This window comes from Geotrypetes seraphini, chromosome 7, assembly GCF_902459505.1.
Source record: "Geotrypetes seraphini chromosome 7, aGeoSer1.1, whole genome shotgun sequence".
Classification (NCBI taxonomy): domain Eukaryota; kingdom Metazoa; phylum Chordata; class Amphibia; order Gymnophiona; family Dermophiidae; genus Geotrypetes; species Geotrypetes seraphini.
Window position 1 is genome coordinate 45342430 of NC_047090.1, and position 25071 is coordinate 45367500.

Genomic DNA, 25071 nt, shown 5'->3' on the forward strand with positions numbered 1-25071 from the left:
GTCAAGGAATTGTTGTCTGGATGGGAACATCTGTAAGAAGTAGGAAAGCAGTAGGCAAAACTGAAAGGAGCTTTTGTAAGTGCAACAAACCATTTTGTAAGAAAAGTAAGTAAAAGTAAGAGGCAAAGAAGGCTACTTTGGTTCTCAAAAATAGTAGCTGAGACTGTAAGGAAAAAAAGATTAGCTTTCATGAACTACAAAAGATCGCAGATAGAAGAAGACAGGCAAAAATATTTGGAAAAGTTAAGAGAGGCTGGTCAAGTAGTCAGGAAAGCAAAGATGCAAATGGAAGAAAAAAATAGCAGACAATAAAATGGGGGGGGGGACATTTTGTAGATATATTAGTGATAGGAGGACATGTAAAAGTGGCATTATGAGACTCAAAGGTGAAGGGAAGAAATTCTTATAAAAGCTAAGGCTGAATTGCTTAACAAATACTTCTGTGTTCACAGCTGAACAGCAGGACCACAAAAAACAAAAACAAATAGGGCTGGGGGTGTGGTAGACCCTGATTGAAGGTGGATAAAGTGACAGGACCGGATGGTGTGCATCCAAGGGTACTGAGGGAACTTAGGGAAGTTCTGGTGGCTTCGCTTTTGTCGTCAGCTTTGTACTGAGACACACCACTTTCAGTTTGGCTATTTTACAAGCTTCGAAAACTTTTGTGCGTTGTTGTGGTTCATGATAAAAGAAACACTTTGGACCCCTGATGAAAATGTGTTGATCAAAACACGGACCAGGTCGGGTCCTTGTTTCTAAACATAAGTGGACCATTATAAAACAACATTTTTCTGATCAAAATAAAGTTCCTGCATCAAGTACATCAGTCCTGCAGTCTCTTTTTTGGGATTTTGTTGTTTGACACTCACTGCAGACTCGTTGGATTTCTTCCTTTGTTGCTTCACTGGCTGACCTTTTCAATGCTTCTCCAAGTTGGGAGTGATACCGGAAGATTGGAGAAGGGCGGATGTGGTTCCTCGCCACAAAAGTGAAAGGATGAAGTAGGGAACTACAGGACAGTAAGTCTGACTTCTATGGTAAGTAAATTAATGGAAATGCTTTTAAAACAGAGAATAGTGCAGATTCTGGAATCCAATGGATTACAGGACCCAAGGCAACATGGATTCACTACAGGCAGGTCTTGTCATACAAATCTGATCAATTTCTTTAACTGGGTGACCAGAGAATTGGATAGAGGGAGTGTGCTAGGTGTATTTAGATTTTAGCAAAGCCTTTGACAGTGTTCCACACAGATTTCTAATAAATAAACTAAGTGCCCTTGGTATGGTGCCCTCAGTATGTGACAGACTGGGTCAGGATCTGATTGAGTGAAAAGCAATAGAAGGTAGTGGTCAATGGAGGAAAGGGATGTTACTATTGGTGTGCCTCAAGGTTTGATTCTTAGACCTGTTCTTTTTAACATTTTTGTAAGTGATATTGCTGAAGGGCTGACTGGCAAGATTTGCCTCTTTGCAGATGATACCAAAATCTACAATAGAGTAGACACACTGATGGTGTGGAAAACATCAGAAAGGGCCTAGTGAAGCTTGAGGAGTGATCTGAAATTTGGCAGCTAAAATTGAATGCTAAGAAATGCAAGGTCATGCATTTGGGCTGCAGGAACCTGAGGGATCGATATAGTTTAGGAGATAAGAACATAAGAACATAAGAAGCGCCATCTCCGGATCAGACCTTCGGTCCATCAAGTCCGGCGATGAAGAACTTTTATGCACAAAAGAGGAATGGGATTTGGGTGTGATAGTATGTGATGATCTTAATGTGGCCAAACAGGTTGAAAAGGCGATGGTGAAAGCTAGAAGGATGCTAGGGTGCATAGGAAGAAGACTGGCCAGTAGGAAAAAGAAGGTACTGATGCCCCTCTAGAAGACTCTGAGGAGACCTCATTTAGAATATTGTGTACAATTCTGGAGACCAAACTTTCAAAAAGATGTAAACAGGATGAAGTCAGTCCAGAGGTAGTTGATGGTCTGTCATAAGGTTTATGGAAACAGAATTAAAGATCTCAATATGTACTGTATACTTTGGAGGAAAGGCGGGAGAAGGGAGATACGATAGAGACATTTAAATACCTATGTGGCATAAATACACATGATTTGAGTTTCTTTGAATTGAAAGGAAACTCCAGAGTGAGAGGCCATAGAATGAGGTTAAGAAGTGATGGGCTCAGGAGTAATCTAAGGAAATACTTTTTGACCGAAAGGGTGGTAGATGCATGGAGTAGCCTCCAGGTAGAGGTGGTGGCGAATTAAAGAAAGTGTGGGACAGGCACGTGGGATCTCTTAGGGAGAGGAAGGGGATAGTGGATGCTGTGGATGGGCTGACTAGATGGGCCATTTAGCCTTTATCTGTCATCATGTTTCTGTTTTACTTTAGGCTTTTCTAACCTGCTTTTTCTCCCAAAAGATTCACAATTAAGAAAACTGATTCCACATTCAATCATCCTAATACAACATCACATATCATAAAGCACATCATCTAATATAATAAAATGATAGGCCGCGCATGCACACTAAAAAAATCGTGTTCCCTGATCCCGTCGCGGAAACACGAGTGCGCATGCGCGGGTTTTACGTCACCTGCTCTCCATCTCGCGCCGCCAACGTTCTCTGTTCCTCTTTGCCACGCATGTCCGCTGCCGACCTTGAGCTCCTGAGGGCCGGCGCCGTGAGCCGCCTGGCCTGTGCTGAGGCCCCGCCTCCCGCTCTGCACCACGATCGAGAGAGGAGCTGCGGCGGCGGCTTTCAACTAAAAAAAAAAAAAATAGACAACTGCAGGTCGCCGCTCTCATTCGGCTCTCAGCTGAGCGTTGGTGACGGCGAACCCTAATTTCAGCGGCAGCTTTCAACTACAAAAAAAAAAAAACAGCTGAAGATAGCAGCTCTCACCCGGCTCTCACAGGAAAATGGACAGGGGAAGAAATGCTGCTGCAGCTATACAGGGAAGTGGGGAGGGAAGAAAATGCTGCACAGGGAAGTAGGGAGGGGGGAAAATGCTGATGCACAAGGAAATGGAGGTGGAGGGAATGCTGATAGGAGCCGCATGCTGGACAGGGGGAGCAGGTAAGGAGTGCTGCTGGACAGGGGGAGCAGGGAAGAGGGTCGGGGAGAAAGTAAGAAGTGCTGCTGGGCAGGGGGAGCAGGGAAGAGGGTCAGGGGAGAAAAGAAGGAGTGCTGCTGGTCAGGGAGAGCAGGGAAGAGGAACAGGGGAGCAGGGAAGAGAAACAGGGGAGCAGGTAAGAAGTGCTGCTGGACAGGGGGAGCAGGGAAGAGTGACTGGGGAGCAGGGAAGAAGTGCTGCTGGACAGGGGGAGCAGGTAAGGAGTGCTGCTGGACAGGGGGGAGGTAAAAGGAAGGGAGAAGGCCTACTGCTGGACAGGTGGAACAGGCAAGGGGTGATGGTTGACAGCCGAGGAAAGAGAGAGACAGAAAGCGGCCAAGGGGAGAGAGAGAGAAAGAAAGAATGAAAGACAGACATACATATATTCTAGCACCCGTTAATGTAACGGGCTTAAAGACTAGTTTTATATATTATCCTCAGATAATAAGAATTTTCTAAGGAAATATATTTTCAGTAATTTCTGAAAAGACAAAAATGAATAAAACAAATTTGGGTTGGCCATAAATTCCATATTTTTGCACTTTGATAAAGGAGCAGAGACTCGTAAAAGGATTTCAACATCAAACCTTTCACAACCCCCCCCAAGAGTAAGTAGCCCATATACAGCCATTCGCCGGATTTGATGGACCAAAGGTCTGATCCAGAGATGGCAGTTCTTATGTTAATGGACTAATTGGGAGAAGGAGGTATTCGTTTTAAAAATTGCATCTGTGCAGAACTGAAAGTCCACTAAATACTAAATTATATATTTTGAAGAGGAATATAACCAAATATCTTATTAAAACCCACAAATTTGATGGGATTGGGGGAGAATGGGGGCACTTGGGAATGAGGGAAAGGGTGACTTGATACTGTTTTCAGTCTTATTGCTTGTATGTAATTGGTCTTGTATTGGCAGATGTTCTTGATAATTTTGTCATTGCTGACCATTGTTTTGCTTTGTCACTTTTTTTTTTCATCCAAGATAGTTTATTAGAGAATATAATTAGAAAACCAGTAGATGCTCAACAACATAGAGCTCCTTTTACAAAGCCGCGGTAGCGGCTTTAACGCGCGTGACTTTTCATCACATGCTAACCCCTACGCTAGCCGAAAAACTACCGCCTGCTCAAGAGGAGGCGGTAGCAACTAGCGCGTCCGGTGGTTTAGCACGCGCTATTACCACTACTGCGGCTTCATAAAAGGAGCCCATAGTTGAACTAAGTATATAAAGAGCATAAGAAAGCAAATTGTTACATAATGCGAAAGTTGGAAGCACAGTGCATAAAAAAGAAGAGGGGGGAGGGGGAAAAACTAATTATATCGCTATACCATTTCCTCAAAAAGACTGAGACTAAGAAGGATCACAAAAAGAAGATAAAAGGGACCAATACTTGTGAAACGTTCTAATTGTTCCCATTTTTTCTGCTATCACCATTTCACATCTCTGATGAAAAAGGATTGAGCTCTACCAAACAGCTATTAAGAAGATGCAAAGTTTTCCAATTGGAAAGAATTAGCTTTGGAGTAATTGTAATAATAATATCAAATAACTTCATATTCTTTTTAGAAATACTAACGTCTGGAGAATGAGATTTGAATATAATAATTGAAAGAGAAATCTGAACCGAAATGCCAAATATCTTTTGTTTTATTATCCAAACTTTTTTCCAAAAAGAATTAACAATAGAACATTAGAGAGCCCGGGAGTTATTTCCAATTCCAACATACATTAGATGACACTAAACCCGCCAATTAAAGTTTAGGCGGAGTCCATACCAGCTTATGATATAGAAAGAACATAGATTGAATGGAACGTACCAGAAAAAGAACCAACTTGACTCATCCAATTTATGTCCACAATCCTGCTCCCATATATGTGTTTGAAAATGAATAAAGATGATTTACCCCCCCCCCAAATTTAGCCATGACCATCAAATAACTAACGTCAACGCTGTCATTATAATTCATAGCCACCAGAAATTTACACATAAAAATAGTGGGGATATAATGAACTGCATGTAACTTGATAAACTCCAGACTTGTCTGTTAAATCTGAAAATCCATTAAATTGGGGTCTATTAAATCGAGGGTTGACTGTATGTCATAAATTATTAAACCCTAATAATCTAATAGAAACATAGAAACATAGAAATAGACGGCAGATAAGGGCCACAGTCCACCAAGTCTGCCCACCCCAATAACCCTCCCCTACCTTTCTCTGTGAAGAGATCCCACATGACGATCCCATTTTGACTTAAAATCAGGCACGCTGCTGGCCTCAACCACCTGCAGTGGAAGATCATGCCAGTGATCAACCACCCTCTTGGTGAAGAAGTATTTCCTGGTGTCACCGTGTAGTTTCCCGCCCCTGATTTTCCACAGATGCCCTCTTGTTGCCGTGGGGCCTTTGAAAAAGAAGATGTCCTCTTCCACCTCGATACGTCCCGTGAGATATTTGAACGTCTCGATCATGTCTCCCTTCTCTCTGCGTTCCTCGAGTGAGTATAGCTGCAATTTTTTCAGCCTTTCCTCATACGGGAGATCCTTGAGTCCCGAGACCATGAGGACTTGGACAAATGTCCTCCCGGCAACTTAAAAACTAAGCAATATACAGTATTTTAAACTGTATCTGAGCTCTAACGGACAACATATGAAGATGTCAACAACAGCATAACATGATCATATCTTGATTAAAAAAAAAAATCAGTCAGGTGAGGTGGAGTGGCGTGGACAATCGCGTACTGACACAGGAAAGCACTTGCGTGAGGTTACAGCAGTGAGGCGGGCAACGTTCCAGAGCAATGGTAACATACTGAGGGCCTCAAAATAGTACCTGGCGGGCTGCGAGTTTGAGACCACTGGCTTAGAGCCATTGTTATGCTTGAGGGTTGTTGGGGGGTCCTTCACCCTTAAGATATGGGGGGCATGGGAGGTTGTCAAGGTGGATGTGGGAACCCGATGGCAGGAGGGTCCTTCACCCTTAAAATACAGGGGGCATGGGGACTGAAGGGACTTTAACCTGGTTTGGATGGAAATCTAGGCTTTTAGTGCTGACATTAATTTTCTCAGTTCACTTTAGTTCATATGTTCTAAGCCAGTGTTCAACCTTTTTACACATATGGATGACAGAAATAAAAGAATTATTTTGTGGACCAGCATCGGTCTGTGGACTGGCGGTTGAAGAACACCGGGCTAAGTCGTGGGCAAGACCCTGCCCATCTCTACCCAGTCTCCACCCCAGACTTCGCCCCCATAATAGTACTAATTGTAACACTTTTTTTCCATTCATTTTTCATAGATACACACAATATAATCTTATTAACAACACATAATGGTTAACCACAAAATTAAACTACACAAGCACACTGACAGCAGATATAAATTCTCAAAATTGACATAATTCAATCACAAAATTCAAAAATAAAATCATTCCCCCTACCTTTGTTGTCTCCCTTCCTCCATGCTATGCCTTACCTTCTGGCCTGCTCCCTCTTCTTCACTGATGCAGTGCACAAAGCTGCGGGCAGCGGCTCCTTGCACATCTCGTACCTCATCTGGAAGCCTTCCCTCTGATGTTGTGATGTCAGAGAGAAGGCTTCCGGTTCAGGCACAGGACGCGCGTAGGAGCCACTGCCAGTGGCTTTGTGCACTGAATCAGTGAGGAAGAGGGAGCTGGCTCGAAGATAACGCTGCATCGATCGCACCGTGGACTGGCGGTTGAAGAACACTGTTTTGGGCCTGATGTGGACCGGCAGGAAATTTCTGTGGACCGGTGGTTGAAGAACACTGTTCTAAGCTATGAAAGCCGGACTGCAGGGCTGAAGTCATGTGTGGCTAGTGGTGTAGCTAAGCAACCAATTAGGGTGAGCCCAAAATGTCACCTCTGCCATCCTCACTTACTCCCCCTATGCCCTCCAAAAGTAAAAATAGAAACACCCGAGCTGATAAGGATCCTCGAGCCCTGCCAGCCGAAAATCACCTGTCAACCAGAACACTTGCAAATGGCAGTGTCCATGAACTACAGCCACTGCCATCAGCATCCTCCATGCATGCACGAGGAAAGTAGGGGTGCTGGCACTGGCAGCTTAGGTTACAAGTGTTACAGACAGGAGGCGATCTTCAGCTGGTAGGGTTTGCAGAGCCCTGACAGCCATACTATGGGAGCATCAATTTTAGGTTGTCCCTGACCCACCTTGACCCATAAGTGTCTACACCACTGCCAGTGGCAGCCTGAGATGAAGTGCTCATATGCTTTATTGGTTTCACAGCTGCATACCTAGCAGCAAAATGGTAGCATTGTCTCCCAACTCAATTAAGGACCTCTCTCTCATAGATAGGGTTATCAGATTTTCCATCTGGTAAAAGAGGATGCATGACCTCACCCTGTTCTGCCCCAGGACCGCCCCTGAATTACATTAGCTTAAATCCTACTGTAGTGTAGGGTAACATATGAAAACCAAAGTCAAAGATAATAGATTCCCTACATGCATATCTATAGCTCAAAGGTGTTTAGTAGGGATACCCTAAAAACCTGACTTTGTGGCCCTGGATGATAGGTAGGGAACCAGGATCTTAGTATGAGATTGTTTAATAATTTATCTACCTCAGTAGGAAAGAAGAATTTTCAAAAATATATTTGTTTTTTCAATATGTTCTCTTGATAGCTCCATACACTTCATCCACTTTTCCTGCAATGACTTTAACTCATTTGAAAATAATTCTTCTCTTTGACCTTCAAACCAGGACATCACAGCTTCCTTGATGTCTTCATCACTTGAAAACTACTTTCCATGGAGAGATTTCTTCAAAACTTGGAACAGGATATAATCCAAGGGAGCCAGGTCAGAATCACATTCTCAGATGGTATCCTGTGATTGTTGTGACATGCGCACTGGCGCATTGTCATGAAGAAGCAGCACGCCTTCTGTGAGTTTTCCTTGTCTATTCTCCATGATTGACTCCCGCAAAGTGATCATTGTGTTAGAACATAAAAACATAAGAATTGCCGCTGCTGGGTCAGACCAGTGGTCCATTGTGCACAGCAGTCCGCTCCCATGGTGGCCCCCAGGTCAAAGACCAGCGCCCTAACTGAGACCAGCCCTACCTGCGTACGTTCCGGTTCAGCAGGTTGGCGTAATTCTCCCCAGATATGGTTGGCTTATGTGGCATGAACTCCAGAAGCAAACGTCCTTCATCATCCCAGAAGACAGCTGCCATGAGTTTGCCTGCAGATTCTTCTGTCTTGAACTTTGTGGGGGGTAAGGGATGACTTCCACTGCATTGACTCCATTTTGGACTCAGGATGTCTGTAATAGACCCAAGTCTCATCTTCAGTCACCAAACGACGAAAAGAATTCACTTGGTCTTCATGGAACATCTCCAAGTTCTCCTGACAGCACTGGAGTCTTGTGGCTTTTGACGCGGTATCAGCATTCTTGGAACCCATCTTGCACTAACCTTGGATATGCCCAATTTTTCATGAATTATTTTCCAAACCGAATCTGCTGAGATGCCCATTTCTTCAGCTATTTGGGAAACTGTCTGACAAAATTAAATCCTCGACTTTCTTGCACATTTCGGTGGCAGCTGCCTCCACAGGCTGTCCAGCGTGAGGGGTCATCTTCAATGGACCCTCTACCCCACTTAAACTGCTTGCTCCAAAATTTTACTTAGTAGAATGATGGGGCACCATAAACTGCAGTCATGAGTTCATGGATCTCCTTTGGCTTTTCCCCTTCTTTTGTGAGAAATTTTATCACTGAATGGTGTTCCAAATCTAGCAGTTTCTTACTTGATTCGCACGAGGAATCCTGTCTCTTGAAATGACTGAGCTGCAACTGTGCATGAGTAACCTTGAACCATGCCACAACATGCACAGACTTGTATCAACATGCTTGCTACTTTCTTTCATACTCTGGCAGACAAATTATTGAACACCCCTTGTAATATGTCCAGCCTGCAATCAGATAGCTGGATGTGTTAAAAACAACCATGAAAATGACCCTGGAGGATCTTAGATCTGTAATTCATGAAGTTGCTAGGTCTCGAACACGAGTCAATGGCACCTAACCAGGGCAGGATTAACCAATAAGCCAAGTAGGCAGGTGTTTAGGGCCCTAAATGGTCAGGTGGGCCCGATGAAGGAGGGCATCGACATTGTTTTTTCCAAACGGCGATGGGCCCCTCCAGCATCAATTGGCAATGTGCCCTCCCCCCCCCAATTGGCAACGCACCCCCCCCCATCAACGGAAAGTAAGACAAGCAAGCAACACCAGTAAGAAAGGCAACGGGAACTGTAATTGTGCAAGCGGTGCTACTTGCCCAAAGCTTCCCTCTGACGCAGCTTCCTGTTTCCGCCTGGGTGCATGGTGGGGTGGGGCGGGGCAGGGGGCCCAGTGTACTTGGGTGCCTAGGGGCCCTCAATGAATTAATCCTGCCCTGCACCTAACTACCTCATAATAAGGCGGAGAGCATGGCCTAGTGATCAGAGCTGCTGCCTCAGCACCTCTAGGTTGTGAGCGTGATCCCAGCCTGCTTCCTTGGGACCCTGAGCAAGTCACTAGCACTCCACTGCCCCAGGTACCACAGCTTGAAATACATAAGAGTACCTGATTACCATTCAATGTATTGCAAACCTCTTTGGGTGAATCTCTTCTTGAAAAAGCAGTTAATAAATCTCAATTTAAATGAATGTGCAGTGGGAAAAGCCTCTCCGGATTTCTTCCTGCTGTTTGTAGGATCTACCAAGTCAAAGCTGCAGCTCTCTGCTAAAGGAAGAAAACTTCTTATAACCATTTATTTCATGTTATAAGTATACCTTTTTTTCCCCCGCTTGGCCACTTTCAATGTTTATTTCTGCCTTTATATCTCTCTTTTTTTTTTCTTTTGCGTTACCCACCATGTTTTTCCCCCTAAATGTTTCTTCTCTTTCTTTAAAGATTGTAGTTCATCCCCCTCACCTTCTCTACCAGTTATTTATTAGAATGTATATATTTTGTATTTAATGGTAAAAACTGTTCTGTTTTGTCCCCTATTTTTAATATGTTCTAGGAATTGAAGTATTGTGTGTACAACAAACCTTAATAAAACTTGAAAAGACATTCTTTTTTTTTATATATATAAATCTTTATTGATTTTCAAACTTTGACAGTGCAATACAATTAATTGAACATAAAATACTGCATAAAACGCACTATTAACTACACAAGTGATACATAAAACAATCATTCTCCCATCCTCCTCCCAATTATTAATACAATAAGCCATATGATGTGATTACAATATTATAATTAAGTAATTTTAATCCTCAAAATACATTTCCCTCCCACCCTGGATGTGTAAGGAAATCTAAGAAAAGGAGAGAGATATGATCCTTATTGCGAGGTAACAAATGTAGTCAATGGGCTCCACACTTTATTAAATGAACTACTGAACCCCATCAATTCCGCATTCATTCTCTCATATTTATATGTGGTAGACACATTTGCCCACCAAAATGTGTCATTTATTCTGCCGTGGCTCTTCCAGTTATGTGTGACCATTTGGATGGCTATTCCTGTCATGATCAAGAAGAGACGGCTTTTATATTTATCCAAAGTAGGCTTAACGTGTAGTAACGTCCCACAGATTATGGCTTCATAAGTTAAGGGAATAGATGACTCAAGAATAAGATTTATTTGTCCCCAAATTGACCTCCAGAAATTAAGTATCAATGGACAAAAATATAACAAGTGATCCAGAGTCCCTATATTAATAGGACAATACCAGCATCTATTTAGACTTAGAACTTTCTAGTTTTTGTAAACGAACTGGGATCCAAAAAGTCCTATGCAATAAAGATAACCATGTTTGTCTCATAGATCAGTGGTTCCCAACCCTGTCCTGGAGGACCACCAGGCCAGTCGGGTTTTCAGGATAGCCCTAATGAATATGCATGAGAGAGATCTGTATATAATGGAGGTGCCAGGCATGTAAATCTGCTCCATGCATATTCATTAGGGTTAACCTGAAAACCCAACTGGCCTGGTGGTCCTCCAGAATAGGGTTGGGAACCACTGTCATAGATGCTGACATAATGTGAGAACAAGCATATTCCTCATTGTAGCTGCAGCTGGAACAGATGTTCCTAAGAGAAGCAGGGACTTGAGGGTTTGTTAATCTAGATCAGGGGTATCAAAGTCCCTCCTGGAGGGCCGCAATCCAGTCGGGTTTTCAGGATTTCCCCCAATGAATATGCAGTGCATGCACATTCATTGGGGGAATCCTGAAAACCCGACTGGATTCGGCCCTCAAGGAGGGACTCTGGGGACCCCTGATCAATAGCTAAGACTGGTTCTAATAGCAATTGACTGCGGGCCCTGGAGATCCGTAGTTCCTATTTCTGATATGACTAAATCAGGGGTAGAGAACTCCGGTCCTGGAGAGCCGTATTCCAGTTGGGTTTTCAGGATTTCCCCAATGAATATGCATGAGATCTATTTGCATGCACTGCTTTCAATGCATATTCATTGGGGAAATCCTGAAAACCCGACTGGAATACGGCTCTCGAGGACCGGAGTTCCCTACCCCTGAACTAAATAAAGATCTTCTTGATCTAGCACAGGGATCTCAAAGGCCCTCCTTGAGGGCAATCCAGTCGGGTTTCAGGATTTCCCCAATGAATATGCATGAGATCTATTTGCATGCACTGCTTTCAATGCATATTCATTGGGGAAATCCTGAAAACCTGACTGGAATACTGCTCTCGAGGACCAGAGTTCCCTACCCCTGGACTAAATAAAGATCTTCTTGATCTAGCACAGGGATCTCAAAGTCCCTCCTTGAGGGCCGCAATCCAGTCGGGTTTTCAGGATTTCCCCAACGAATATGCATTGAAAGCAGTGCATGCACATAGATCTCATGCATATTCATTGGGGAAACCCTGAAAACCTGACTGGATTGCGGTCCTCAAAGAGGGACTTTGAGACTTCTGCCCTAGAAATTACAATGCCAGCCAATCAGCTTTTTCTATGTCTTAAAAGTCCAAACCTTCTGTTTCATAGCAAAAGAGCAGGTTAAGCAGCATTGCAATTGTGATGATGATCTTGCCTTTACATATATTTTAATTAGAAAAAAATGTTTAGAACACTAGTATTTGCACACAAATGTATGCACTTAAATACTATGCCAGACATGGGCAACTCCGGTCCTTGAGGGCCGGAATCCAGTGGGTTTTCAGGATTTCCCCAATGAATATGCATTGAAAGCAGTGCATGCACATAGATCTCATGCATATTCAGTGTGGAAATCCTGAAAACCCGACTGGATTGCGGCCCCGGAGGAGGGACTTTGACACCCCTGATCTAGTGTCTGTCGCCCAGCCATTTGGTTTTGAAGGGGTGTCAGGCGGGTTCCATGCATTCCCAAGTGCCACTGGTTTTGCTGGTGGCAGGTACTGGTCGGACTCGGCTCCCTAATCAACCCTCGGCCGCCTTTTTTGCAGGACTTTGCAGCTGGAAGGGGCCGAGCTCTCGGTTCCGGGGAAGGCGGGCCCAACTGCAGGGGAAGGCGGGCCTAGGGAGGTCCCTCTTTTCCCAAGACCTCCGGCCCTCCACTCCGGAGTCGCCACCCCCGGCTCCAACTTTGCGCTTATCCTAGCGGGACCCGCACAGCTGCTTCTGCCGGATCGGTGCCGGATGAGCGGGCGCTGCAAACGGTGTAGAAAGGCAAGGCAACTCCCCGATTTCAGGGGGGGGGGCAAGGGAGGGTGACCCCCTCCGACGGAAAGAGAGAGGATTTCGGGGTCCCAGGCAGTGCCAGGGGGGCATCACAGCAGCGGCGGAGTTGGGGGCACGATTGGGACCGATTTCTAGGAAGTGAATTTGCAATGAATGAAAAAGAAAAAAAATCCTAAAAGCGACCATTTGTGCATGTGTAGGGAGACCAGGGAGCAGGGACATCAATGAATGACAAGATTTGCACTCCTGAGCAGAAGGAGATCCTGAGCAGCTCAGCAACAGCGACCCCTGCTGGATTCGTAACTGAGGAGTAGCAGAAGATGCTCTATGGGAGCCAGGAAACTCAGAACAAGGTAAATCTCGGCTCCGTCCCAAAAGCCAACGGGAGCTTTTTCGACAGGTGTCCTTTCCCGGTTTTCCATTAACTTATTGACTGGATCTCTGGCAAGTTCACCACCCCCGACCCGCCTACTTTTCCCGCAGCCCCCCCCCCCAAAAAAAAAAAACAAAAAAAAAAACCCAAAACAAAACGGAGAAGAGGAATTCCTTTTTGGTTGTTTCAATCGCTGGGAGGATCCAGCCGACTTCGCAGGAGATGCAGGTAGGAGGATTTACAGTTTTGCATTCTCTTGTGCAAATGTCCTAGCCCTAAACACTGCTGTGCTAACCCACTTGCTTCTCTTCTGTTTTGTTTTCGCTGCCTGTCAGTGAACTGATGAAAAGAAAACCAACAGAAGCGTGTCAAAGAGCCCCCCTAGGCTTTGTTTGGTTTTGGCTCGGCTCTTTCCTGTCGTTTTCACTCATCTAAACAGTGTTCCTTGATTCTAGGGTTTGCATTTTAGATTTCCATGTTGTCCCTTTGGTCTTCCAGTTTTGAATTCGTCTCTAATCCCTGGAAAACTATTCCCCCCACCCCCCCGAGAGGATAAGAAGTTTCCCTTTGGCGTACATCCATCTCTTTACCCTTTGGGGATAGACGTGTTTGTTTGACTTTTGTCTCTACTACTTGTTAAAAGTGAACGCAATTAGAAAAGAGAGCATGCAGTTCTAGTTGCAAAGACTAGAAATTTTTTAAATAAATAAAAAAAAACAAACCCTAAAACATGAGCGATGTTATCTTTATTGCATATCGGTACAGGAATAATGATTATAGGATTGTAGCTAGTTGGATTCCTCTGCTGAACAGACTGTCAAACCTATTGAAATCCTGATGGACTGTTTCTCCTCCCTGCCCCCCCTTTCAGAAAATGCCTGGGCTTTGGGGAAATGGGTCTTTTTTTTTTTTTTATTACTAGTGTTGCCTGTATTTACATTTGCTGTAATCCCAGAAACAGAAAAGCACTCTTGTAGGCCTGCAGGTGGTGGGATAGTATTTCCAAGTGACTCCAATTCTGGAGGCTTTCATTTTAGACTGCATAGCAAGCTGGAGATTGGAGGCTGAAATGATCCACTTTCTGATCAAGGCCTTTCTCATTTTGTTTATACTAGGATCCTAGTACTGAGTGATGCAGGCTATAGAGCAGCGGTCTCAAACCCGCGGCCCGCCAGGTCCTATTTTGAGGCCCTCGGTATGTTTATCATAATCACAAAAGTAAAATAAAACAGTTTCTTGATCATATGTCTCTTTTAGCTCTAAATGACAATATTATTATTAAGACTTAGCCAAAAGGAAAGATTTATAAACTATAACGAGTTTCCCTCATGCAAAATTGTTATTTCTTTAATAAGACATTAACTATATTTTTTTTCTGAGGCCCTCCAAGTACCTAGAAATCCAAAATGTGGCCCTGCAAAGGGTTTGAGTTGGAGACCAGTGGCCTATAGGAAGAGATGCAAATGTTAAGAGCCTTAGCCAATAGGGAGAGGAGGAGATAGTGGATGCTCTGAATGAGCCATTTGGCCTTTATCTGCCATCATCTTACAATGTTTCTATAATCATAAAGTTCTATGACATCACAATGCAGGCGTAAAGAGCCTTAGCTTAGAGCAGCGGTCTCAAACCCGCAGCCCGCCAGGTACTATTTTGAGGCCCTCGGTATGTTTATCATAATCACAAAAATAAAATTAAACAGTTTCTTGATCATATGTCTCGTTTAGCTATAAATTCCAATATTATTATTAAGACTTAGCCACAAGGAAAGATTTATTTTTACCTCATGCAAAATTGTCATTTCTTTAATAAGACCTTAACTATTCTTTTCAAGTACCTACAAATCCAAAAACTGGCACTGCAAAGGGTTTGAGTTGGAGACCACTGCTATATAGCAACCAGCTACCCTGAGGCTATTTACCATCTCTATTACTTTGTCATAGGAAACTCGGATTTCATTTTTGACCTGGATAAGAGCATAAGAAAAGCCAGCTAAGCCAGGCAAAGGTCCCCGGAGTCAGCAATCCAGTGTATGACTGTGGCCAGTCTAGGCCAAGTGCTTAGCAGATCCCAAACAATAGACAGCAACGGCGCTCTATAAGTTGTTCTTGTCGCCCACTACATCTGTCTGGGATGGGAGGGTGTAGCAGTTCTATTAAACACTTGTATGAAGGAACCAACCTGATGTCCTTTGAGGTCTGTGTGCTCTGCACTGTCCAACAGGAGATGTTGTTCCATTGTCAGCTCTGGCTGTTCGCCTTCTGACTGGTAACTTCCTGTGGAGCAGCCACAGAGCTGAGTTCAAAGTAATTTAGTATTGATTAAAAACAAAAACAACAAACCAACCATACAGTGAATCATAATGTTCATTGTTGTTAAATGTGTAACAATTTCTTATGTTATTACCTCAGATCACTTTTTCAAAGTACAAGCAGTCCCCCCGAGTTACAGATACCCGACTTAAGTACAACTCGTACTTATGAATGCAGTTATGGCTTCATTTGATTTCACTGAGCAGCATTTCCAGTGACAAAGACTCCTGGTAGCAGATTCAGGAAAGATGCATGGCAAAATTAAGAACAGTGTGTGGTTGGGCAAGTTGTCCTTAGAATGAACACTGGTGGCAGTGGCGTACCTAGGGTATGTGGCACCCGTGGCCCATCATTTTTTGACCCCCACCCCTGTAAAAAAATATTTTTTGTAATAACCATGAAACGGAATAAATGGTCATAATAGAAACAGGCAGTGAAAATTTTCTTTTATTGAACCTCATATATGTAACCATTATTCCAAACATAACTTAAATTATGTCTGAATTGTCATGACATCAGAAGTACATATGGAGTAGTTGCAGGTGATGCTTGGGACAGTTCTGATTGTGTTAGTTCGGTTTTATGTGTTTTTTGAATAGAAGGGTTTTTATTTCTTTTTTGAAGGTTTTGTAGTCTGTGGTCGAGGTCAATAGGTTGTAGAGTTGGGGATCGAGTGTTAGGAGGTTGTCGAACAGTTTTTTTTTCTTTTGACGATTTTGGTTGGAGGGTGTGTGAATGGTGCGTGAGTTCTCCTATATCTGGTTGAGGTGGATTTAATTATTTAGCTGAAGAAATTAGTAAACCCCCCCCCCCCCATTCCACACACATTAATTCTCTTCCATTTTTGTTCCCATTCTAAAAAACACTGATAAGTTCCCAGAAAAAAAATACATTAAAATAAGAAATGAAAACAAAGGCCCCTACAGATGAGAACATAACATAAGAATAGCCTAACTGGGTCAGACCAATAGTCCATCATGCCCAGTAGCCCATTCTCATGGTAACCAATCCAGGTCACTAGTACCTGGTCAAAACCCAAAGAGTAGCAACATTCCATGCTACCGATCCAGGGTAAGCAGACACTTCCCCCATGTCTTAATAACAGACTATGGACTTTTCCTCCAGGAATTTGTCCAAATCTTTCTTAAAATCAGCAACTCTATCTGCTTTTACCATAACTTCTGGCCACTTCATTTTTAAGTTTGGATCTTTCCTTCCAAACAGAGACCTTGCTAGATGTGAAATACGGAAAGAACAAGGTAACTTCACAAGGACTTGGCTGTGCAGGAAATGTGAATCTCCTCATACACCCACCATATAGTGCGAAAATGTGCAAAGGTCTGGTTTTTTCTTTCGATCACTACATAGCCTAATGCCACACAAGCAGCGCTGTTACAAACATATTCTGAAGGTCAATGCTAAGGTTAATAAAGTTTCCTTCCTTGGACCACAAGGAGATACTGACAAACCACTGGAAGAGATCCCAAAACAACTACCCAGACACAACACCCAAAGACCCACTCAGTGTGTGAACCAGTTGAGTAGAGCGGACTAACTGGGGGGTGGAAATGGGCCCGGAGTTTGCTCAGCAGAATTTCCCAGACCACCTCTTCTCTCAACACATTGACACGCTTCCACCACCACCACCATTAGGAACACCTCACCGGGTAGGCCTGCAATGCTATAAACTTTATAAAACACATTATTATATTTTCTTATAAAGCACATATTTTAACTGAACTCTCTGACATCCTCAGCCTTGCCATTCACAAAAATAGAAGGAAGAAAAGTTCCCGTTTCCTGCTGTCTCATGTCCCCGGCCTATACAATATTTTTCTTCTGCAGACCCTTCAAAAGTCTGACCAAATCCTTGTTTCACTTGCATTATAAAATACTGAGGATGCCATCTCTCCCCAATCCCAGGTCCTAAAGTCTAAGACAGTAGCGCAAACTAGTGCTGCCCGATTCAAGAAAAAAATAAAAAAATAAATAAAAATTTCGATTTGATTCAGCCTATTGAATTGGTTTATCGATTCAACTTTCCTGCCCAATTGGGTGGGTTTTTTTTTGTTTTTTTTCCCAAAACATTCTGATGGGTTAATTTTATAGCTTTTTCACCCCCCTTTGGCTTCTCCTAACCACACTGGCGCTGTGGTGTAAATAAAATAAAGAAACAAAAAGGACTTTTCCTCTCTCTGTTAAATCCTAGCTCACGTTTGCAGACTAACACCAACTCTGGCAGGATACACATTTCAAATCTGACATATTGTAATCACAAAACAGAAAATAAAATTAGTTTTTCTACCTTTTGTTATCTGGTTATTTTTCAAATCTTGTTGGTCCAAGGCTTTGGTTGTCTTCTGATAACTTGCTTGCCAGGGTCTCCTTCTTCCTTCTTTCTGCATGCTAACCATCCATCTGCCATCTCTGTCCTCCTCGTTTCCCTTCCCTCCCCAGGAGGTCTGGCATCTTTCCTTTTTTTGTCTCCCTCCACAGATCCATCTTTTCTTAACTACTCTTTCATCCAGCATCTCTCCCTCCTTCCCCACTACCCCAGGGTCCACCATCTCTCCCTTTCTTTTCCCAACTACCCTCCTATCCAGTATCAATATCCCCCCTCCACACCATCCCTTGTGTCCAACTTCTCTCTCTTTCTGTTCCTTCCCTCCCTAAAAACCATGGTCCATCATCTCTCATCCTCTTCTCTATTTTCAGACCCATTATTTCTTCCCACTCAAAGTCCGGCATATGCGCATCTCTTTGAACCCCGCATTCTCTCTGTGTACTTCTACACCAGGGCCCCCATCCCTGAAGGCCTGTCCTTCCCTTGAAAGCCTGCCTGTCCCTCCCCCTTGAAGGCCTGTCCCTCCCTTGAAAGCCTGCCTGCCTGCCTGTCTCCCCCTTGAAGGCCTGCCTGCCTGCCTGTCCCCCTAGCCTGCCTGCCTGACTGTCACCCCCCCCCTTTGAAGGCCTTCTTGCCTGCCCCACCCTGAAGGCCTGATGCCCCGACCCACCCCGGATCACGATGCCAGCGATCCCTCCGCTGCGGTCCCACCCCCTCCTCTGACATCAGAGGAGGGGCGGGACCGCAGCGGAGGAAGCAGCACCGAAGCAGCCCAGGGATCGCTGGCATCGCGATCTCACTGCAGGCTGCTTCTCTACCGCAAAAGGTGCGGGGGGAAAATCAGGACGTTGGGTGGGGGTGGGAACTGGACACCAAGGCCAGGAGCACCCCCTCAGGGCTTGCACCCGGGTCGGACCACCCCCCCCGTTGGTATGCCACTGACTGGTGGGGACAGTTGGCCCTTTTGTCAGCTGGGAGCACAGGTAAGCAGCAAGAATCTTAATATCTACAAGTTCTGAGTTAGAAAAACATAACTCGTTTTTAACCTGTATGGATAAGGCATGGATATGTATGTGTGTGTGTTTGGGGGCGGGGGAGGGAAGAAATGTGATTATTTTAACTTTTCCAAAAATATGCTTTAAAACACTGTTTCTCAACCTTTTCAAGTCAAGTACCCCCTAAGCCTAACAAATACCAGCTGAGTACCCCCGGCGAAACTCTGCCCCAAACCTGTCCAAACTCTGCCCCTGACTCCATCCCCATAATAATAATACTAATTGTAATGCAATTTCTTCCATCCATTTTTTATATACACACAATATAATCTTATTAATACATAATGGTAACCACAAAATTTAAAAACCACAAAGCATACTGTATGCAGAGAAAATGTTAATTATAATTTATATTTGGGGGGTTTTCAAAGATGTCAAGGCAGATGACATTAAAATATGCAATGTCACCTCAGTAACAACTATAGAAAAATAGACAAATATAGACAGCAGATATAAATTCTTAAAACTGACACATTTTGATCACTAATTTGAAAATAAAATCATTTTTCCTACCTTTTGTTTGGTGATTTCATGAGTGTCTGGTTGCACTTCCTTCTGACTGTGCATCCAGTCTTCCTTTCTTTCTTCCTCCTGCATGCTTCCTCTCCTCCAGACCTCATTCCATTCCCCAACCAACATCTTTCTCTGTCCCTCCATGAGTCCAACATTTCTTCCTCTTTCATCCCCCGATCATTTTTTACCACAGCCCACCAGCCCTATGCCCATTTCTTCTATCACCCTTCTCCAACACCATGCCACATCTCTCCCTCTATCACTATGCCCAACATCCCTCCCCCTTGCATTCCCTTCAATCTATCCCTCTGTTCCCTCTCCATCACCATATCCAACATTTCTCCCTCTCATCCTTCTATTCCCCATGCATCTCTAACTCACTCCTCTCTATGTCCAATTTTCCTCTTCTCCCATGTGCACCATCTTTTTCCCTCTCACTCACATACTCAGGCCCAACAATTGTCCCTTTCTATTCCCTCCCTCCTTCCAAGGTCCCAAGTTAGTGCCCCCTTCCTCCCTCCCTCCTTCCTATGTCCTGAGTTCATGCACCCTCCCCCTCACTGCCTTCCAGCCTATGTCCTTCCTTCCTCCCTCCCTGCTGCGCCAAAGCCTACCTGCTTCTCTCCCTCCCTGCTGCACCAAAGCCTGCCTACCCACCGCCAATTGTTTATTATGTTTACACCACTCACAGCGCCAGTGTGAGTAGAAGAGGGCAAAGGGGGTGAAGAGACTATAAAATAAACCCACCAGGATGTTTGGAAAAAACTACGCAATTGTGCAGGAAAATCGAATCGAAAAATCGATTCAATAGGCTGAATCGAATCGAAATGGTTTTTTTTTCTGAATCGGGCCGGACTAACTCGCACCCTTAGTGCATGTAGTGGAGGAGTGGCCTAGCGGTTACAGCAGCTGCCCTATTTGTAGTGCTGCCTACTCATGGGAGAATTCTGTGTCGCTGCGCAATGCAGAATTTTGCACAGGGAACAAAACGCAGAAAACTGGTGAGGTGTCTGATTCTCTTCTCTCACGGCACACATCCACAGAGCTTTCGTAGAACTAGGGTTACCAGTTGTCCGGATTTACCCGAACATGTCCTCTTTTTAGAGGACTGTCCAGGTGTCTGAGGGAAGAGGGCGCCATCTTATTTCTTGCCTCAGGCAGCAGATCGACTTAAGCTGCCCCCGCACAAACCACCTTATTTTAATCTGGGAATGTTGCTACTCTTTGGGTTTTTGCCTGGTACCAGTAACCTGGATTGGCCACTGTGAGGACGGGCTACTGGGCTTGGACCATTGGTTTGACCCAGTATGGCTATTTTTATGTCTTGGAAGCACATGAAGATAAAAAGTGCAAAAGTGTGCTTATATGGAAGAAAGAAAACGTATCAAATCATGCATCTTTTGACTATCCCCTCCCTAAAAGTTATAGGCACTAGGAGATCTATTATTTTTTCAGTTATAGCTCCTCAGCTCTGGAATAAATGTACCAAATTATTTGCGTGGGGGAACTTCTCAAAGGCTTTTAAAAAAGTTTTCTGTATAAGGATGCATTTGAGGCATAGACAAGATAACCAGTTTACGTTTAAAATCTTATATTTTATATATTAACATCCAGTTTTAATCGGTCCTCATTTATAGGACTTAATTTTTTTTTCTTTCCTTCTTTATCTTTCTTTTTAATGATTTTCCAAATATAAACAGTGCAATACACAAGTACATAATCATATAATAAATCAAGAAAAGCACATTCGTCTTACAGACATACTTGAGCAACCATTTTATCTCCCCCCCACCCACCCAATGACTAATCAATAAAAACATAAATACATGGAGGGGCATAATCAAAAGGGACGTCCAACTCGCAAGTCGTCCAAAGTAAAAAAACAGCCTAGGACACATTTTCGAAAAATACGTCCAAAATTTTTTTGTTTCGAAAATCGTCTAACTATACATCCTGCCAATCTGATCGTCCAAGCCGCTAAATCGTCCATCTTTATACCACATTTCCGTCCAACTTTTCGTCCAAGTCCAAAACGCCTAGAACAAGCTCTGTTGGATGTGGGAGGGGTCTGCAAAGTGATGGACTGAACACCCAGAGCATGCCACCTAAATAGTGGGGTACCTTACAGGGCACTGCTGTGAACTTCACAAAAAGGGTGCCATGTCTTCTCCTCACTACAGCTCCCTTATAGGTCACGGTGAGTCCTCCAAACCACCTCCAGAATCCCCTAGATCCACTTATCTACCACCCTAATAGCCCTTATGGCTGCAGGAGCCACTTATATGCCAGTAAAAAAGAGTTTTGGGGATGTATAGGGGAATGCACATGTTTAAGTATCAATGCAGTGATTACAGGGGCTTATGGGCATAGGTCCTCCTTTCCATGGGTCCCTAACTCACCCCCAAGACGGCTTAAGCTCTGCTGGACAAGTAGGCTTTCCTATGCCAGGCGGCCAGGTGATGATGGTCTGGAGGCTGAAATTTAAAGTTGTGAATAAAATTTTTGTGTGGGGGGGGGGGTCGGTGATCACTGGGGTAGTGTGTGGGGGTCTGTATTATGTGTTTTCAGTGCTTATCTGGTGACTTTAGGTGGGTTTTTATGACTTAGACCATGTTTTACATGGTCTAAGTCACAATGTCCAAGTTCCGTCGATCCTGGGCTGTATAACTTTCGGTTATACATGCAGTACGACTAAGTCTAAGCCAGCCCATGTCCCGCCCTCGATACTCCTCTTGAAACGCCCTATTTAGCTTTGGTCATTCAGCAGCACTATGTAGGCCTAGGTCATTTAGAAATACGTCCAAAACCCGTTTTTGTTATCGGCACTTGGACGTATTTGGGAATGTTCGTCCAATTGCCGACTTAAGCCGGTTTTTGGACGTTTTTCTCTTGATTATGAGCTTCATAAGATTCTTTCAATAACCTTTCCTTATTTAAAATAGCAATGTAATCCCACCATGGATGTATATGTTCAAAGGTTTAAAATTAAGATAGAAATAGCTCCCCCTCCACACACCCCTTCCCTGGATGTGTGTAGACATAAACAAAAATTAAAGACAAAAGACAACTATAACGAAGTAATAAAAGATGTCAACGGGCCCCAAACCAGTTTAAATAAATTGCTATGTCCTAACATATCAGCATTCATTTTCTCGTACCTATAACTCGAACAAAAATTCGCCCATCAAAAAGGAAAATTGAGGCGATCATAATTTTTCTAATTGCGAGCTACCATTTGCATGGCTATCCCGGTCATAATTAGGAAAAGCTGGCATTTATAGTGGTCCATGGGGGGGGGGGCGTAATATGCAATAATGCTCCACATATGACTACCTCATATGTCAATGAAATTGATGATTCCTTCTGCTTTAACGATTGTGGTTCATCCCCCTTTCCTTTTGTATCTACTGAATTTTGTATGTATGATCAAATTTTAATAAAACTTAAAACTTCAAAAATAGCCAACTTTCAGGATCTTTCACACAAAGCACACTTTTGCACTGACTTTACAAAGTGCTGTTTGCAGTATTTCAAGGCATGAGTCCACATTAATAAGCTACTATGATGCAGATTCATGCAAAGCAGCTCATGAATATGCAATTTTGTGAAACTGGTATGCAAAAAAGATTTTGTGAGTCTGTTTTTAGAAAACAAAAAACAACCCTCGTATCTCAGTGAGGTGGAGTTATTGTGCATTGATAACTTATAGGCATTTGATTAACTTTAAGCCTTGGGCTGGGTGAGGTTAAATGGACCATTGGCCCACCAGGGATTTGGGGACCACATTGAGGGGGGGAGTGGGAGAAGGGAGGGGAGGAAGAGAATGTCTAATGCCCACCAGGGACAGAAGAATGTGTACAGTGCTGTGTATGTCTAGTAGTGCTATAGAAATGATTATTAGTAGTAGGGATAGTAAGGTCTTTAAGAATCTTCCATGGCCTCTTGAAACTAGAAGCTTTTAAAAAATTTTATGTTCCCTTGGACAAAAAGTTTTAAGTTTTATTTCATCTGTTATCTCACCTATCGGAGGAGATCTTCTAGGCCAGTGGTTCCCAACCCTGTCCTGGAGGACCACCAGGCCAATTGGGTTGTCAGGCTAGCCCTAATGAATATGCATAGAGCAGATTTGCATGCCTGTCACGCTCATTATATGCAAATCTCTCCCATGCATATTCATTAGGGCTAGCCTGAAAACCCGATTGGCCTGGTGGGCCTCAAGGACAGGGTTGGGAACCACTGTTCTAGGCGACTTACAATCCAGGTTAAATAAAACATATAGGGATTGATGAGTTATACAAAGACATGACTGGGGGGGGAAATGGGGGCAGAACTACAATGTATATAGGAAAGTGGGGAGGGGGAGGGTAGTACAGAAGGGATACTGCTATATATATATATTAAGTTTTGCCTCAGGATTCGGGCAGGCTTGGGTTTTTAGATCAGATTTGAAAGACTCAGGAGAAGTGTGGCGGTACATAATGATGGATAATGAGTCCAGAGTTTAGGGCCGTTTACTAAAAAAATGAATTGGTGGACATGCTCGTGAATAATTTCCTGGCAGGCTGGGATGAGAAAGCGGTTATAGAAACATGATGACAGATAAAGGCCAAATGGTCCATCCAGTCTGCCCATACGCAGTAACCATTATCTCTTCCTCTCTCTAAGAGATCACATGTGTCTATCCCACGCTTCCTTGAATTCAGACACAGTCTCTGTCTCCACCACTTCTTCCGGGAGACTGTTCCCTGTATCCCCATTTTTCTTTGTTGCCATGTATCTACCACCCTTGCTGTAAAAAAATATTTCCTTAGATTACTCCTGAGCCTATCACCTCTTAACTTCATCCTGTGCCCTCTCATCCCAGAACTTCCTTTCAAATGAAAGACTCAAGTCATGCACATTTATGCCACATAGGTATTTAAACGTCTGTATCGTATCTCCCCTTTCCTGCCTTTCCTCCAAAGCATGCATATTGAGATCTTTAAGTTCCCATAAGCCTTATGATGAAGACAACGCACCATTTTAGTAGCCTTCCTCTGGATCGACTCCATCTTTTTTATATCTTTTTGAAGGTGCGGCCTCCAGAATTGTACAAAATATTCTAAATGAGGTCTCGCCAGAGTCTTATATAGGGGCATCAATACCTCCTTTTTCCTATTGGCCATACCTCTTCCTATGCACCCTAGCATTCTTCTAGCTTTCACCATCACCTTTTCAACCTGTTTGGCCACCTTACAATCATCACATACAATCACACCAAAGCCCCGCTCTTCGGTCATGCACATATGTTCTTCACCCCCCTAAATAGTACCCTTCCTTTGGGTTTTTGCAGCCCAAATGCATGACCTTGCATTTTTTTAGCATTAATTTTTAGCTTCCAAATTTCAGTTTCAGTGGATCAGAGAGTTCTTAGTGGAATTGCAGGGTATACGAGAGTCATAACAGGTAAAGTAGTTCATTTGATTTCAGTACTTTGGAAACCAGTAGCAGGATTTTGTAGTGATTACAACACAAATAGCATTCTTGTGAAGTAGTGCATCAGGTTCAAATGATTTCATTTGCAGCCAAAGCAAAATTTCATCCAAAATGGTCAATAACCCATGAACAATTTTGAAAGTACACTGGCCTCAGGGTGATTGAA

The 25071-nt window shown here is 43.6% G+C and overlaps 1 protein-coding gene across 2 annotated transcripts in view; it reads left to right on the plus strand.

Annotated features, from left to right (window-relative positions):
- The first annotated feature begins 12711 nt into the window (after positions 1-12711).
- Positions 12712-25071, plus strand: part of WNT5B (Wnt family member 5B) — a 244454-nt gene continuing 232094 nt past the window's right edge. The window contains exon 1 of one of the 2 annotated variants that reach the window (XM_033951683.1): positions 12712-13189. In XM_033951683.1, the coding sequence (XP_033807574.1) occupies positions 13157-13189 (33 nt within the window). In that variant the 5' untranslated portion in view covers positions 12712-13156. Of the gene's footprint in view, positions 13190-13253; positions 13438-25071 lie in introns of those variants that run through there. The other variant, XM_033951684.1, reaches the window with a different exon arrangement.